Source organism: Filicampus tigris, chromosome 2 (genome assembly GCF_054856515.1).
Source record: "Filicampus tigris isolate MCC_2025a chromosome 2, RoL_Ftig_1.0, whole genome shotgun sequence".
Classification (NCBI taxonomy): Eukaryota; Metazoa; Chordata; class Actinopteri; order Syngnathiformes; family Syngnathidae; genus Filicampus; species Filicampus tigris.
Genome location: NC_141218.1, coordinates 28919767 through 28938643, shown reverse-complemented (window position 1 = coordinate 28938643; position 18877 = coordinate 28919767). Strand labels below are relative to the sequence as shown.

Sequence of the window (18877 nt, the reverse complement as noted above, 5' to 3'; positions counted from 1 at the left end):
CAACCAGTTCAGGGTGTACCCTGCTTCTCGCCCTAAGTCAGCTGGGATCGGCTCTAGCACACCTGCAACCCTTCCCACAGAATGTGTGGGCGGATGGAAAAGTGGAACTTGTGCGCATGAAATGAAGCTTCTCCCTGTTTGATGGAAAGCTGTTAAATGGGCTTATTCATTGATCAACAGTTTTTACACATGAGCATAATTAATGTTTGGAGCCCATGCAGTCAGACTTCTTGTGCATGATATGGTTAAAGGCACTTGGAGGGTGACATTGGGGGTGGAGGGGTGGTGGCGGCTAAGCGCCGTGACACAGAGAAGGCGCGCCCTGATTGGTCCAGAGCGTCTGTTGTATCCAAGTGGAAGCACAGGCAGAGGGAGAAGGTTTACACGTGCCACCGGGTCACATGACTCAACACTCTCTCTCTCTCTCTCTCGCTCTCTCTTGCTCTCTCTCTCTACTCCACCTCCTCGTCTTTCTCTACTTCATCCCTAATGCCTCGCTTTTAGCTGCAACCTTCTCGCCTTGCGGGTGGCTAATCAGAGGCCTTCCTGAATTAGTGTAGCATCCCCTGTTGCCCGAGAGAGCCTTTCAAAACAATGTCAACCGACAAGAGCGCAATTGATTTTGAATGATAAACAACACGCAAAGAAGGGCATGTTGTATTGTATGAGGTCAATAAGCAGAAATCCTGGGTTCAAAGGTCACATCCATTCATCCTGCCACTTTGGCCACTTTTCAACGCTTGTTTATCGGCACTTTTTTATGCCACTCTAAATATACATATATATATATATATATATATATATATATATATATATATATATATATATATATATATATATATATAGAGAGAGAGAGAGAGAGAGAGAGAGAGAGAGAGAGAGAGAGAGATAATGGATGTAAATATCATCATCATGTCATCTTCCAAACCGCTTATCCTGTACAGGGTCGCGGGGAGTTGCTGGATATATATATATTCATATATATGTGCCTGTGTGTGTGAGACGCCCATCAATCTAGGATACCTGCTTTCCAGAGATGGGAATTCTGCCTCTGTGATGGACCATGATAGAGCCCATTTTGTAGGCGATAAACGACAGATGGGAAATTGAAAAAAAACAGACAGCCTATTTTAAAGCCCATTTTTTTGTGTCTTCCACAGCGTGGGATCGGCTCCCACTCAGTGACTGTATCTGTGTGTGTGCCCTGCGACTGGCTAGCGACCAGTTCAGGGTGTAGTCCGCCTTTTGCTGCTGGGATAGGCTCCCGCGCCTCCCTGCGACCCTGTACAGGATAAGCGGTGTGGAAGTTGACACACATGGCTTCCATGAGGCTTCCGTTTCCCATTGGCAGCGGCTGTGGCTTTATGAAAGCTACTGGGTCCTAAAAGGAGCCGTATTAAGTCCAGCTGCGCTTTCATGCTTCCATACCACGGTGAACCTTTTGTTTCACACAACGTTCAGCGGTGGTTGGGTGGGGAGGGGAGTTGGAAGTTGGTCAAAGTTGGTAGACGGAAAGGAAGCCCGTTTAAAATGATAGTCGGACCGGCCTATGGGGGATTACTATTTCGTCCGGCCGGACCAAAAAATTGGATAAATGGACGGTGGAAGGGTACTACCCACGGTCCAGACGGATGACGATAAACGGACCGGGAAATGTTTGTAAAATGCCCAGCTCTGTGTCTTACGATACATTTTTTTGTATGACCCTAAGGTACTCCTATACCAAAGGGGACCTTTGCATCATGACTTGAAGTCAAAGGCCAATTTTTGGGACTTAACCATTAATAAACGCGCTGATCCAGAGTGATGATTTCTTTGCAGCAGCAGTAGTGAGCACTATGCTGCCACCTGTGGCCAAAGCGTGTAAGTGCTGTTGGTTTGCTGCAGTAAGCCTTCTGATCTGTCACTGCTGACTCATATTGCACACACTCTCTCTCACAATCACTCTCTCACAGACGCACACACATGTACACACACACACACACACTGAGGCCCTCTTGTGTTTTGGTTTTTGCAGTGAAAAAAATACTTCAGAAAGAATGTTCATAATCTTAATGCTATCTCATGTGGATTTATTGTTATAATAAACAAATACAGTACATATGTACAGTATGTTGAATGTACCGTATACATCCGTCTTGTCTTTTATCTTTCCATTCCAACAATAATTTTCAGAAAAATCTGTCATATTTTGAGATAGTTTGAATTGCAATTAATTATGATTAATTCAGTTTTAAAATGTGATTAGTAGATTATTTTTTTAAATCATTTGACAGCCCTAAAACTAGTGATTGCAAGCGATTAATTTTTTTCAAACTAATTAATTGCACATTTTTCTGTAATTAATCTCAATTACGCACATTTTGATACTTCTACTACTTTCTACAAAGCTTGTGGCGTGATGCCCAATTTGGATTTTACGTTAAATCCGATCTGTACTCATTCATATGACAAAAAGAAATGCGACTTTCTCCCTCTCTCTCTCTCTCTCTCTCTCTCTCTCTCTCTCTCTCTCTCTCTCTCTCTCTCTCTCTCTCTCTCTCTCTCTCTCTATCTCTCTCTCTGAGCCAAGAGAGAGGGGGTGCCAGAGTTTAGTTCCCCGGGCACCTGCCTGCCCCTCGCTCCAATGACTAGAAATCTAACATCATTTTTACCTCTGAGCACACACAATCACACGCATGCATGGCGAGCAGAGGGGAGATATCCTCAAATAACCTCTGCAAACTCATCCAAAATGCTGCATGATGACAGCTCATCGAGCTGTTGCTTACTGCTCCAAATGAACACATAAAAACACAAACACACAAACATGCACATGCACGTTAATGCACAACAAATACACACAAAAATGGATGTGGGATGCAAATAATGGGCCCAAAGAAAGTAGGTTAAAGAGAAATGGGGGGGGGGGTTGGATGCGGGGGCAGAAAATCATGCTGAAAACCAACAGAGAGAATTCTACAAACGCAATGTGATGACCTGGCAGAGGATACATAAGCTTTGTGGGCTTTCATGTCTCCTGAGTCGCAAAGGTTACGACTGATTGACTTTAAGAAAGGCTGGGGAAAAGCTCATTCACACTCAAGCATTCACACACAATGGCAGGCAGAAATAGTAAACACAATTCATAAAAACAGGTATATGTACATACTCTATATGTACAGTAAATGTGTATACAGAGCTGGGAATTTTACAAAAAATTTGCAGTCCCTCTATCGCCTTCCACCTACAGCCGGGGTATCCTTCCGCCTTCCGTTTATCCGCCATTTTTTCAGGCAGGAAAAACTAGTACCCGCCTATGGGCCGGTCAGCCTATGGTTTTAAACGGGCTTCCGTTAGCGTTTCCGACTACAAACTGCGACCAGAGCTGGGCACTTGATCCTTTTTGCCAGTCCGGCCTCGAGCCCCGGCCCTTGACCTGGGTACCCTTCCGGCCGCGACCCCCCGCCCTTATTAAAAATTATCGGTTCGGTGCACGCAGTCATACGACGAATACGTCTGATGGGGGCGTGGGGGGATTGGGAAGTCAACGCCTGGTACCAAGCAACCGCCACATTTGTTGTTTTAAGAAGAAATAGTTCCAAACCAATGTAGAAGAAAAATAGTGAGTGCGGGACAAAGCATGGAGCTAGAGGAGCCGTCTGCACGATACAAATCATCCGTTTGTATAGTGTATTGTATGTATAGTATAATCAGCTGGGAACATTTTGGCTTCCGTACGGCGACGATGGAGTGCAGGGCTGCGAGCGGTGGAGTGAACAAGAACTTTGTGTCGGCGTTGTTGGACCTCCGTTCGGTATGTCGCAGGTAACACTTCAAACATGCTAACATCACGTCGATACAGTTACCAAGGGTAGAATAAAGAAACCCGCTCAACACCAACAACTTATCCCCGCTACTTTTAAGCAGCCTGGAGATGTGAATGCAGACAGAGCCAACGATATTAGTAATTACTGAAGGAATCGGCATATACATAGCAACATCTGTGTGTCCATATTCTTGAGTCTAGGAGCCGGGCTTCAAACGTTTATTAAACATGCTGAAGCACCGTTACAATGTTCCATCCCGGGCACATATTAGCAAGAGAGCCGTGGCGGAGCATGAGCTGTCCTCTTCTGCGCCCTAACTCTTAGAACAAAGTTAAAAGTTACTAGTTGGCAAGTGCTCCCTGACTTTATCTGCAACCCCATTCTATCCATACAAGAAAGGGGGGTTTCCTCTGTTTAATTATTATTATTATTATTTTTATTATTAATGCACACGTTTTTGTTCTATTTTGTGCTTTTATAACATGGAATGTTTTTTGGTTTATAGAAAATTGAATTGTAACATGCTCTCTGTTCAAATGTAAAAAAAAAAAAAAAAAAAAAAAAACCCTAGCCTTATTGCTTGAGACTTATTGCAGTACCGAACCCATACCGAACCGTGACCCCCATACCAAGGTACGTACCTAACCGTGACTTTTGTGAACCGTTATACCACTAATGTATATATATATATATATATATATATATATATATATATATATATATATATATATATATATATATATATATATATATATATATATATATATATATATATATATCCTTGATACTTGAATACGATTCTTTTCCATCTTTTGATCCAAAGTGAGAATGAGAATGAGAATGTATTCTGGTGTCTATTGTATATGGTATTTTGTTTTAATTTTTTGCTTTCACTTGTTATATTATTGCTGTTTTGTTGTTGTAATGTAAAGTGCTTAGTTACAGCTGTAGCAGTTATGAAATGCGCTACAAAAATAAAGTTGGATTGTATTGTATAAAACACAACAGTTGAATAATACACCAAAGACGTACAACTAATCTGGTGTTTGAATTTGGCTTTTCAAAGTGTGAAAAATATTTTGGATTTCTCCAATGAGCCGTCGAGCAAACTTTTTAAAGTAATACTACATAAAAGTCCGTCTTTGTGGCACTGAGTCTCCTCTCAGTTTGGCTGCACTGTGAGCAGAGGTCAGCTGCCACAGGAAGTAAATAAAACAGAGTTAACTGAGTTATTTTTTTTAGTGTGTTATCAAATTTAAATTAATCTCTATCGTTAATGCTTTAACTTTGACAGCCCTAATATATAATATATTATGCATATGTATATACTGTATATACAATACAGTGTACAGTACATATACGCACTGTATATACAGTATAGAGAGAGTGTAAGCCCAAAGTGAGGTACCACCACATACAGTATATTGTAAGTACACAAATACTGCGGACTAGTGTGTAGTCAGTCTCTCTCTTTCTCTCTCTCTCGCTCTTGCTCTCGCTCACACACACACCCCTGCTTACTCGCGTGCACACACACTTTCTCTCATGTGACTCAAGGACAAGAAGCAGTGGCCCAAGGTCAGCTGGTTCCACATGAGCAGCCAACATACCAGCGGCCTCTGTGTGTGCGCGTGTCATAATGTGTGTGTGTGTTTTTTTAAAAAGCTGATTCTCCCTCTTTAGTTACATTTAAGTGTATGCGTGTGTGTGTGCGCGCGTGTGTGTGCATGTAACTGTATTGCTTCCAAGGACGCCTGAAGGCCACTCCACCTCACTTCTGGATCGATGATGTCACACTCGCAGGGGGTTGTGCCGTGCGATGGATGGGAAGACGAGAGGTTAGCGTAGTTTAGCATAATGAATAGTCAGCGAATTCCCTCGATATGCTTCGGAAAAAGAAGTGGTCAACGGTAAAGGACATTTGGCTTTGATCCTACACACTACCTCAGTGTTTCCCAACCATTTCACAAGATCACTATTACGGATCACCACAACAACCAAAACCGTCCCACAATGTTTATCTATGAAGAAGTGAAATAATAATGATCAGATCTCACTCTACTCAAAAATCAGTGTGAAATTGGGGCCAGTTACATTCATTGTGTAATGAACAAACTTTATTGCGCGAATGACACTGATGATAATAATACATGAAACAAACGACAAGATAACTTTTAAGGTCATGGGGGGTTTGTGGTCGGTTCCTCTAGTAGTTTTCGTCTTTTTTGTGACACAACACAAGTCTATTCTGACAGTTGGCCTAGAGGAATTCAAAATAAAAACGCCTCCAGTCTTCCCCACAAAACACACACACACTATGACATACATGTAACGGTCACACCGCTGTGTGAAGGACTGATAACACGCGCACACACGCGCACATATATAGACACACATACATAGTGTGAGGCCCCCTTCTCATTTGTTTTCATAACATGGTATAAAGGTTAAGTCCTGGCATGTTTGTTTAATGTGAACACACACACACACACACACACACTGACCGTGTTGCTCAAGTGGAAAAACAACAAAGGGGTCAGATGCTCCTGGCAACACATGGCAGGTGTAGGCAGCGGGGCCAATCTTTCGGAGTCCCCCCAAGTGAGGCCCTCACAGGGGAAATCTTTTGAAAGTTAGACCACTTTTACTGTATTTATTAATATCAATGTAATATTGCTCAACCAACAGCTTACCAATTCATAACCATACTAACAATACAATCAAAGCAACTGAACCGGGGGTTAGCGACCTCAAAAACTCAAAGAGCTATTTGGACCATCTTCCATAGAAAAAAAGCCACTAAACCCTTTTGACGTCTGAAGTGAGAATAACACTGCAAAAATGATTTTGTATTTCTTTACCTGTATGTTTGAAATACTACGTGTTGCATTTATGAAATCGATGAACTGCTACAGAGGATGTGCAATTTTCTTTCAGTTTATAACAAAAACACTTTGAACTCTGAAAAAGACCGCTTGGCTGATGCTTACTTTCAAATGAAATAGTCAATATCTGTTTGAGTCCTCGTATTCATGAAATGAGAGGCAAACTTTAAATGACCCGCTTGCAGTGATGCACAAATTCCGTCCTCATTTTATCGCGTGGGCTCTCAGTGGCGTGCGAAAAGGTGTTGATGCCCGATGCGAACGTGCGGTTGCGGACAAACTTTTAGCTATTGTCAACAGCGTGTAGGGTATGGAGGACCATAGCCACCCCCAACCAACAAAATACTCCATTAACCTAACCCTAATCAACAAATTCACAAGGCAACCAACCAACCGATTACTAACCCACTAACCAATTCAAACTAATTCATTTACTGTATGCATTTGAGCCACTTTTGCTTGTCATCTCCTGCCTCCCCTGATTTCACCTCCTACCATCTCTGCCTCACTCTTTTAAAGGGGAAGATGACCCAAACATGTCTTTCCAATATTATGTTCCAATAGTCTAAACACCGATTAATATTGTGTTTGTGGAATATGAGTTAAGCAGCAAAATCCACCCGTTTTTAGCCATGTCAGGGGGTGGCCATTTTGTCACGTTTGTCAACTGAAAATGAAATCACAGCTGCTCAGGGCTCAGATAACGACCAGTCGCGTCTCACTTGTTTTCTGAAGCTGAGCCATTGGTAATTATCTGAACCCTGAGCCACCGTGATGTCATTTTCAGTCAACAGCAGTGGCAAAATGGCCGCCGCCTCAGATGTACAAAAACGGGTGGATTTTACCACTTTAACTCATATTCCACAAACGCAATATCAGTCAGAATGCCGTCAGTTGAGTGCTTCTTTAACTCTTTCAACTTGATGACTCCAGCACAATGATAATAATATATATAAAAAGAAAACAAAACAACAACGCAACATGGACGGCATCAGGTGCACGCGGACCAAATTGACTCGCTGAGACGCAGCAAATAAAAAGCGCCATATATCTGTCACTTGCTCACGGACAAACGTCGGCTTGATGGGAGAGAGTCCAATCTATTATTGAACAGGACGGCCATCATTCCACGAGGCTGAAGGTCAGTGCCATCAATAACCCCCACGGTAACCCCACCCCTCAACCCACAACGACACACACGCAAACACACACTACATTATCATTACTTTTATTATTAAGAAAAACGGTTGTTCACACCAGCAGAGATGAAGCACAGAACCTTCTTTGAAGGAGGAACAAAAAGGAACAAAATGGATGAGGAGTGATGTGAGCAATAGAGGATGAGGAGATAACAGAGGAAGGCCAATGAGGTGAAGGATGAAAAGAGGAGTATCAAGAGTGGGGGAGGTTAGCTTGATGGCTAATACTGTCAAGAAGTAAAAAAAAAAAAAACAACTCAGACTTTGGATGATAACCTCAATGAACACAATGCAGTGCAATACGATAGCAAGACAATATGTATGATATTTTACCTTCACTAAGTACAAAACATGAGGCTAGTTAACGTTTTCATCACTTGTTGTTAGACAATCAGTCAGTTACTTGGTTAGTCAGTCAGCCAGTTAGTAGGTCAGTTAGTTGTTTAGTCAGCTGAGTTTTCCAGCGAGGTAGGTACAGTAGTTAGTTATTGTGTGAAGGCGAAGGCCTTCCAGGGGTCCATTTTTTTTCGCCCCTAACATTTACGGTTCCCCCAAAATTCCCCGTTTTTCACCCCCAAAAAAAACATTCATTTCCAATGGGACATTCAACACTTCCCCATCTGCTGCGCCGGATCGATTCCCGCTCATTCCACAAATTTTCATAGAGGTCATTCAAATTCATTCAACTCACATTACACATCACACGCAATTCCTACTTCCCCAAAATTCAAATTATTCAACCTTAAAAAAAAAAACATTTAAAAAAATCACCATTCATTCCCAATGGCACATTCAACACTTGACATTTAAACCATTCCAATTTAAAATTCAAAACATTCAGCTCATTCAACTCACATTCCACATGACCCGCAATTCTTACTTCCCCAAAATTCGAATTATTCAACCTTTAAACGCATTAAAAGAAAAAAAAAAATCCCACATTCACAACATTCAGCTCATTCAACACATTCAACTCACTTTCCCACCTTGGAGGCAGCATGGCTCAGTGGTAGAGTGGTCATTTCCCAATTGCAGGTTGTGAGTTCAATCCCCGGCCATTCCTTCCTTGTTTCACTTATTTTTCCTGACTTCCTTCTGTCATTGTTGCCTTGCTTCCTCTTTTCTTGCTTCCCTTCAGCATTTTTTTTATCATTCGAGGCCATTCAACTTCATTCAACTTAATTCAGTATCATTCCAACGCATTCCGCAGCTTTTATTTAGCGTCTTTGCCTTCATACGCAATTTCTCCAGAAATTGCATTCTCTAGTTTAGTCTGTTAGTGTGTCGGTCAGTCAGTTAGTACATTAGTTAGTGAGTTGGTCTGTTAGTTAGTGAGTCTGTTAGTTTGTTAGTCCCCCAATTAGTGGATTAGTTATTTACTCATTCAGTCAGTTTATTAATTTGTTAGTTGGTTATTTGTTTATTTATTAAGTTAATCAGTGAGTTAGTTAGCCACTCCGTAAGTATATCTATTAGTTAATCTGTTAGCGGGTTATTTAGTCATCTTGTTCATCAGTCAGTTAGTTCATTAGTCAGGCCATCACTTCATATATTAATCATCAGTTAGTTGGGATGTTAACTGATTACTTTGTTAATCAGTTTATTAGCTAGTTAGCCTCTCTATCAGTAACTTGATCATTGATTAGTTATTTAGTCTGTTTGTTAGTCAGTAAATTAGTCAGTTAGCCATTCATTCGGTTAGTACTGTATATCGATTGCAATAGTCGGTCTGTTAGGCCAGGTTCACACCCGAGGCAAATGAGACTCAAATCTGATTTTTTTGCCCATAGGTAACCTGTATCAGATTTTTTTTTATGACAGCCTGAATGTCTCAATTTTGATATTTTTCAAATCCGACCTGGGTCGCTTTCATATGTGGTCCTAAATCGGATGCGATTTTTTTACAATGCAACTGCAGTCTGAACGGCCAGGCCGCATATATCCGACGTTGACGTCATCCTCAGCCCAAAATGCGCTCCACATGTATTTATACTGCAGACAAGACCGAGGTCGCATTTATAATTTAATATGAACGCTTACACAAAAAAAAACATTTTTTTTTTCAAAAAATCTGAATTGAGTATTAAGATCTGCGGTGTGAACCTAGCCTTAGTGAGTCCATTAGTCAGGGTAGCTAGTGAGTAATATAGCTAGTCAGTCATCCATGTAGGCAGGCAAGCAGTTCATTAGTCTTTGCTTGGTATAGTAGGCTTAGGCTTTTCTTGTGACAGACTGAACGGCTCAATTTCGATTTTTTTCAAATGCGACCTGGGATACTTTCATTTGTGGTTCTAGGCGAGGTTCACACCGAAGGTCTTAATGCTCAATTCCGATTTTATGATAAAATTCGACTAATTACAATTACATTTTTTGACAGATCGACAGCCCTAATATATATATATATATATATATATATATATATATATATATATATATATATATATATATATATATATATATTTTTTTTTCAAATGTGTCACCCCCCGTCCTACGCCCCAAAAGTGGGCCGTTCCAACCCCGGGACGGCCTGCCCTGCTCTGTATATACACACATACAGAGTTGGGCATTTAGCTTGGCCTTTTACTTTAAATTGAGCGTCTGTCATCCATCATCCGTCTATCATTCACCTTTTTTTTCCAGGGGGAAAAAATAGTACCCGTCTATTGGCCGGTGCCCCTCTACTTTGAAACGGGCTTCCATCGGCGATTCCGACTAAACTTCCACTAGCATACCTGGAAGCCTGTTCACAGCCTGGTCCGTCACTCAAATCTGTCCTCCAGGAAACTACAACTCACTATTACTCCCCTCACCACACTGGCCGCGGACATTGAAGCCCCGCCGAGAAAAATAGAATAATGACGGACTATAGACAAATGACAGATTAAATAAAAGGGCCCCAAACTATGCTTAGTTGGCTATTTTAACATTGTTCCCATCAATCGTCAGCAAAACGGGCTTCCGTCAGTAACGGATAGACGACACTCATACATATTGTATATTAGTTATACATTAATTTCAGGCTGTTGTTGGGCCTGCAACATCATAACTAATTATCGTGTGTTTGTCCTCTCTGCACTAATATTATATCCAACAAACTGAAGAAGAGTGTAAAGAAGACAACACATTGTTACGTCCTCAATCAACACTGATTTTCTCTCTCTCTCTCACACACACGCACACACACATACCGTTGCATGCTGTGGTACAGATGGTTGGCTGTGGCCCAGAGGCTCCCATTAGCAACATTTGGTTAACAGTTATCTTTCTGCACGCAGTCATTTATATACACACACACACACACACGCGCGCAACACACACACACAGACACATTTGCAATACAAATGAAGTTGTCACAATTATGGTCATAAATGATTCAGCTAACAACTTGTCATCTTAAAAGATCATCCACAAAAAAAAATTCACTGGCTGCAGTTCAAGATCAAGTTGATGCATTTCTCCTGTGCTCCACTAGGAGGAGGCTCTGAGAGACAAGTTCTATTTTTAGCATGCTTTCAAGTGGAGGACAAGATATTTATAGACAGAGATCTGTTATTGTTACACACGTGCAACTGCTGCATGAACACACACACGCGCGCACAAAAACACACGCACACTACATCTGCAGTCAAGCAGCGGCCAGCAGATGCCTGAAGACATTTTGCGTCAAATGGCTGATGAAGGAACAAATCTAAGCTGACACAGGCACACACACGCACACCCATTTAAAAGCAGCACATATGCGATTTAAGAGGCAACACAAACAGTCGCATATGTCGCACTGCCAGTTATCCATGATAACTGCCACCTTCAACAACAAAAAGCCATTGATGACTCCAGAATTTTGTGAGAAATACATGAGCGTAATGAAGCGGATTTTGAAAACTGGTCTCCAGGTTCACTATAAACTCCCCAAAGTAGGTTCATCCAAATAGTCAGGCCAGCACAGCAGTGCTCCATTTTCCCACAGAGGTTTGGGGCTCCTTAAGGCAGCACGAATCCAATGCCAAAGGTCGGTATGAATGTGGCAGCTTTGGAGCAAAATCCAGGTGTGTAGTGCATGCAGTATTCCACGCAGGTTTACATTTTGACTACATGTGGTATCACGCAAAACAATTTAAGATGCTATGGTAACATAGCGTACAAATTGCACAAGAAAAAGGCAACAACTGAATCTTAGGGTGTGCAGACTTTCTATAACGGACAAATGTATTATTTAACATAACAATACAAATATGCTATGCCAATTTTATTGTTTAGAATGAATTTATAATTAAATATTAAAACAATAAAATATGTATTTTATTTTAAAAAAATCATGCTGCAAAAATATTCACAATCATTTACGAATTGAACAATTAAAAAAAATTCAAGTCAAGTCAACTTTCTTTATATAGCCCTTAATCACAGAATTGTCTCAAAGGGCTTCACATCTCGTCCAGGATGACCAAACTGCAATAGATGCCGAGTGGACAACATTTAACACGTGATGTGATTCCATACAATGTCAGTGACAGTTAGAATAGTGTGTGAGTGCATTTAATAAAATAAAGCGCTGCAGAAAGACGCCTTCGGAAAAGTGGGTACTCCTCAAAACCTGGCCCGGTTGGTCAATGCGAAAATCTCCATAGCAGCACCTCTGCAGAGGCGGTTCACCTCAGATCTTGTCCCGGTCAGTAGGTGCAGAATCCGTACAGCGACATCCAATTGGGTTATTGTCACCTAACACCCTCTGCAGGCCGGGGAGGAGGGTGCAGGAGAAAGAGAAGCGGCAGTCAAACAGGCCAACATGTAGTTCAACTAAAATAAAAGCACATAAAATAGTTCTTTTTCTTACTTCATATAAAATGTTTTATTTTACTAATAAAATAATAATTCATGATATTTTTAAGTATTTTATTCATAATTATAGTGAATTAACCAATTATTTAATAAAACAAGTTTATTTGTTGTTTTTTATGCAAAATGACTTACTATGATAAAATATTTTATAATTCATTTGATAATTATTTCAAAACAAATATTGTACTAAGATTTCTTTTTAACCTTTTAACAACCAATACCTAAAAGGTTGCATTTTGTATTTACTTAGGGTATTCATTACAAAACTCAATTTTTTTTAATATGAGCCTCTATCAAATGGTTAAAATCCTTAAACTGATTATTTACTTGATTAATATGCTCAACTGATTGCTTGAGTGGGTAGTCATGGACAAAATGAAACAAGTATTCTGGGAGTCTTGAAAATGTAAATGCTTGGATGGTTGCAATCCTTCAGAAACAAAAAGCACTTGCACAATAACACAGCTCTCTATTTGGCCGTGTTAACTTAGCATTAGGATTTATTATTATTTTTTTTTTTATCTTACAGCGAATACAGTGCATTGCATACTTCGAAAGGGACAAAAGTGGACCTTCTTCAGCCTTAAAGGCCGCCATGCTTGTACTGTATGTACCTGATGTACATACCGTACATATGTACCTCAAAAACTCTAAAGCACAAATAAACATAGTGTTGGGGAAAAAGAAATTCAAACGACCCGTTACAATGTAGCAATATTTGACATGTTGTATGATTACGAAAATATAGAATGTCATTATTTCCAGAATTCAACAGCGCTTTGAATTGCAGCCATCTGTTTTTTTTTAAATTGATTCATTTATTTATTTTGACATTTTCTGGGATTGGTTGATCTGCATTTTGGGATGTGGCTTACAGAATGATAGATTTGTCCTTAATTCTTTTAAACACTTGAATACAATAAATAGGGTGTGAGATGAGTTGGATTCCGTAGCTTTATTGAAGTATCTTTAGCATTGGCGTGCTGCTATATTGAACAAGATAGACACTTTGATGTCTCCAATAAGTTAAGAATCAGAAACAATAGATTAAAAAAAACACACAAGAAACAATAATGCGTATATACAAAGCCGGGGAACAATTGTACACTTTTGTGTAAATACTGGCAACACACACTGTACAATGTAACACACATATTGTTAATATTCCAAGCATGCACCAGGACGATTAAATTATTTGCAGAATAATATTTGATCTCTGTATTTATATTATTTGCAACACTTAAACAATTTTCAGTGTTAGATTATTTCTGTTTTTAGGTATTTCTGTTGTGCAAGATGGCACTTCTCATGAATAGCCGGGGAAAGGAGGCACTGCATTATTTAAATGACACGTACATTGCCCATGCGTGAACGAGGAATTATTCTTTTTTTTACACTGGAATATTTTGATGTATAATATCTGAATATTTTTACTGTGGAACATTTCCATTCATTTCGTTCGTTTCTATTGTGAAAGTTTTTGGTTTGCATGAATTACTGGCTTTCTGTGCTATTTCATTGTCACAGTGATAGCTTGTGATCCAAATTCATTTGTTCTGAGACCACCTCGTAACTCAAAACACTCATATCTCAAATCATCTTCCCAAACGAAATGAAGGCAAGGCTTGAAATAACTTTTTTCTCATTTACGTTGCTCTGACGTACGGAAAACAAAATGCCGAATTTTGCAGATGCACCAAACAAAATTAAAGCGTTTGGGTTGTTTAGTAAACTAAGATGCTAAATCAGATACCATGTTACGCCAGATGGACGCTGTAGCAACATATATGATAACATCTATTAAATGGCGGTGCCCGCAATGCTCTGCGATTCACAGTGACTAGCAAATATTTTTATGTATTCATTTGTAGAATGAGGCATTATGGGTCATACTGGAAAGAAAATGCACCTTTTTTCACGAGCCCTTGGTAGCAGTAAACATTTAAACAGTGTGACTAATTTTCTTCCTCTCACGTGAACGCATGTACACTACACCACCTCGAATTGTGATTTTTTTTTTTTTAAAGCCAAAAAATGTGAGCTATTCTTGAGAAATTACAGGACGCCTGTGCGTATTTATATAATGTGCCAGTGCTCCGTTTGTGTTCAAATATTGCTTGTCTATCAATGGCAGTTGGCATTTAGTTAAGCGGACTTGAGCTAAGTGGTTGTTTTTTGGAATACACATATGCATACATTTCTTTGTTTTATGTTTAGTTTGACATTAAGCTTCAACTGGGAGTGACGTTAAATAGCTCGAAAATGCTTAATGATGAATTGTTCACTATTTGGTAAACTGACGTTGCCGTCTCAAGTTTGTGCTCACGCGTCAAAACAAAAAGTCTCGAAAAACTCACAAGTCGGTTACTCATATATCTCAAGGCACCACTGTATTTACAATTTCAGTCCAACTAAATGTCGACAAGTCTTTAGTGCAATGACATAAAAAAAGTCATAAAAAAAACCAAACAATGACAAAGACAGAGGAGGCAAAAATCTGCAGTGTTCGTTCCTTCATTTCACCGACATCCCACTGCAGTGTCTCTTCACATACTTCTCGTCATGTGACTGGCATTGAGTTAGGCCATCTCCATGGCAACAAACAGCATTAGGTCCTTCAGTGTCCATGAAGTGATGCCAGCGTAGTCGCTAGATGGTTACCAACACGCACGCAGACCGCCCACTTCAACAAACTCACCACAGAGAATGGGTTGGGGGGACCTCGCACGATTTGGGGAATATGGACATTTGCGCAGAAAAATACACTATTTAAGAACAATCAAAAAAGTCAAATTACAGTCGAGAACCAAGTCAATTACTGAGTCAAGACGCAGTTGAAAAAAAAAAAAAAAAATTTAGAACCAAAAAATAAATAATAGTTCAGAACAAAGTTAGTCAGCAGTCAAACCAATCTCAAGAATACTAAACAACTGTCAAAAAACATTTCAAGAACCACTCAAAAATCAAGTCAAGAATTAGCCTAAAACAGTCAAAGATCAAGAAATAAAAACAAAGACCTTGTTAAAAAACCCAAAAAAACAAACAAACAGGTAATAACCAAGTCAAACGACAGTTACACAATAAGTCAAGAACAAGAAAATTGTCAAAAACAGTCCCCAAACATATGTAAAAAATACCCCCAAAAACAGTAAACAACCAATTCAAGAACAGTCAAAAGCCAAGTCAAGAATTCAAAAACCAAGTCAAGAACCATTGAAAACACTCAAGAAGTAGTCTAAGAGTAAAAAAAAAAAAAAAAAAAATGTCCAAAACAAAGTCTAGAACCAAGACAAATATGCTGCAGCTTGACTTTAACGTTTTTTTTTTGTTTACTTTGGTGGCTTGTGATTTGGTTCTTGACTGTTGCTGACGTGGTTTTTGACTTGCTTTTTCCACTGGTTTTGATATGATTACCAAAACCGTTTTTTTCTTTTTTTAAATATACCTGGATTTTGTCTGTTTTTGAATTGTTCTTTTCTTGACTTGACTGGACATTCACTAGCATTTTGACTGGTATTGACTTGGATTTGGCAGTTTTTTCATTATTTTTATGATTTATATCTTTTTTATTCCCCTTTTACTGATTATCACTTTGTTTTTTACTGGTTCTGGACATGGTTCTACTAGTTGTAACCGGGCCAGGGTTTAGTGTGTGTGGCCAGCCTTTTACAAGCAACTCTTTTTTTTTTAGGCTGGCCGACGTGGGCTTTAGCTCGGGAGCCGCCGCCACGGATGTGCTACCAGAATGGCTGTGGGGGGGCCAGCGTGCCCGCGATGGGAGCCACGACGAGGTAGTTGGAGGGCACGTAGCCCCTCTGCCGGCCTCGCACCTCCACAAGGCTCCACTCGCGGTTGCCCCGCTTGTCTTGAGGTTCTAGGACGCGCACCGGCTCGCCTGCCACAACAGAAACTTCATGGCTTCCCCGTGCCGTGAAGCCATAAGCCGCAAACACCTGTAGACACACGCGGAAGACAAAAAATTACATGTAAAGCTCATGTCACAGTCAATTAGCCATGCTCATTTACAGAGCTAGCTGTTATGAAATGCGGCACTAAGCAACTTTGAGGAGGATGGAAGCAACCCTGGCACACAAAAAAAAACCATGTCCTGAATTGCTTTACGGCATACTCACTTCCTCCTTTCGCTATAAGGACGGAAGTCGATTCGAACGTCTAACGCGCTATTACTGGTGTCATGGCAGAAGCCCCAAAACAAACAAAAAAACAAAATTATTGTTTAAAGAAAATTAGATTCATTACCTCGTCGCTATTCATCTTTCACACAGCCACTGGAAATAGAAATGCAATTCAGTCCAACTTGCAGGCCGAGCGAGAGCTCAGGATTTCACGACATACGCTCTGGCGTGCATGGGAAACGTGGTTGACTTTTGTCAAAACACTAACGCTTTTGTCCACATGGTGCCGCCATAATCAACAAAAACTCACATGTGACACAGTGTTGCTTTAATACAAGTTACTGACTTTTGACGTTTGACTTTTTGTGTTGTACTTGTTTTGAGCTCTCATTTGAATTGTTTGTCTTCTTTTACCATCTTCTTAACACCTTAACCTACTACTCCTAGCTTTTGACACACACATGCACTGATAAGCTAATGAGCGGTGTGCCAATGACACGGTGTCCTTGCTGAGTTTAGTCGCTATCTCGGTGTCCTTACAAAGTCTTCACTTGGCAGCGATGACATCATCAAGTAGCATGTAATTAGCATCTTCCTTTCCAAGACCCCCCCCAAAAAATGTTATTTTCTCCCTGACAGCGTGAGGCTTTATCAAAACATAACGCATGTGGGGATGAATCAACGGCCCTGTTGCCTGAAAGGAACTTGTCGTCGTCATTACCACCGTCTCAAGGCCTTGAATTGTGTGTCTTTTATAGGAGGAGGCTCAGGGACGCCTGGAGGAGGTCACCTGAACCTTCAGTCATTTTGACAGGCAATCAGGAAGTGCTTTGCATTATTTACACACGCACACAAACACACCCAGGTAGGCATTTACACTTCTAATGAAATTGCGCTATACGATCACCTTATTCTCACTCTCTCTAGTTTACGCGCTCACATAAACCGTCACAAACATTTACAAGCCTTAACATCGCCGACTCACACTCACATGTACTGTATTAATGGTGGAAATCAATGACACACACACGCACACTTGTCACAAAACACACAGGAGGCATGTGTGGTCATGTGACAGATTGATGCACCTGCTGCAGCACACGGTCAGTTCACATCAATCCATCACACACACACAAACGTGCACGCACACTCATCACAACACTAACTGGTGTTAGAGTCATTTCAGACTGCACCATATAAACACTATTATATAATGTTATTATATTGTGGTCAATACTACGGTATAATCAAATGTCATTGCTGTATTCATACTGTATTTATGTCTCGTAAGTAACTGGAGGTGTTTATTGACTCAAGTGCAGAAAGCCAGTCAACCAGCTAGGCTTGGGCATCGTTTGAATTTGGGCGATTCCGACTCCTCGATTTGATTCCGGTTCCCAACGATTCTCCATTACGATTCTTTTTTTTTTTTCTTTCTTTGCTGTGTTTTTGTTTTTTTTAGGGGGAGGGGGTGTCAAATATTTGTTTCATGAACTTTTACTGTTTATGAATTTTCCTTTGGTTTTCCTTCATGGATATTTTTGACAAATAAATTAATATGAAACCTATGAGCTTGAATCATCCACAAGAGAGCTTTGTTTTGGAGCACCTCAAGATAATACAATACAATAATGCAGTTTATAGCATGCTACTTAATTAAAACCCATGGGCAAGCCAAGTGTGCAAATAAAAACGTGTGCTCGATGTGGACATTAAACATATTCCATTTGTATACTTACCCGATTCCGACTCAATGTTGACGTTGTGAGCAGGCGTGCGTGCGCAAGCACACTAAGCATGGTAGCACGTCTCGATGGGGAGGAAGGAATTGGGACCTACACCGGTAGGTCGACGCAAAGAGTCAAAGAGCGAACCCTCTAACAATTCTACCCCGTGTAAGTGGAGGTGCTTACCTCGTTTGTGTCATGTAATGGTTTGCTAGAATGCTTTTATTTTGAAGGCCGGGAATAGGATTGGAGGCGGAAGTGTGTGGAAAATAAATAAGTAAC

The 18877-nt window shown here is 40.3% G+C and overlaps 1 protein-coding gene across 3 annotated transcripts in view; it reads right to left on the bottom strand.

Moving 5' to 3' along the window:
- Window positions 1-13668: 13668 nt before the first annotated feature.
- Window positions 13669-18877, bottom strand: part of arhgef37 (Rho guanine nucleotide exchange factor (GEF) 37) — a 29341-nt gene continuing 24132 nt past the window's right edge. For all 3 annotated transcript variants that reach the window (XM_086023303.1, XM_086023301.1, XM_086023304.1), the window contains one exon: window positions 13669-16685. In XM_086023303.1, the coding sequence (XP_085879429.1) occupies window positions 16470-16685 (216 nt within the window). In that variant the 3' untranslated portion in view covers window positions 13669-16469. The remainder of the gene's footprint in view (window positions 16686-18877) is intronic.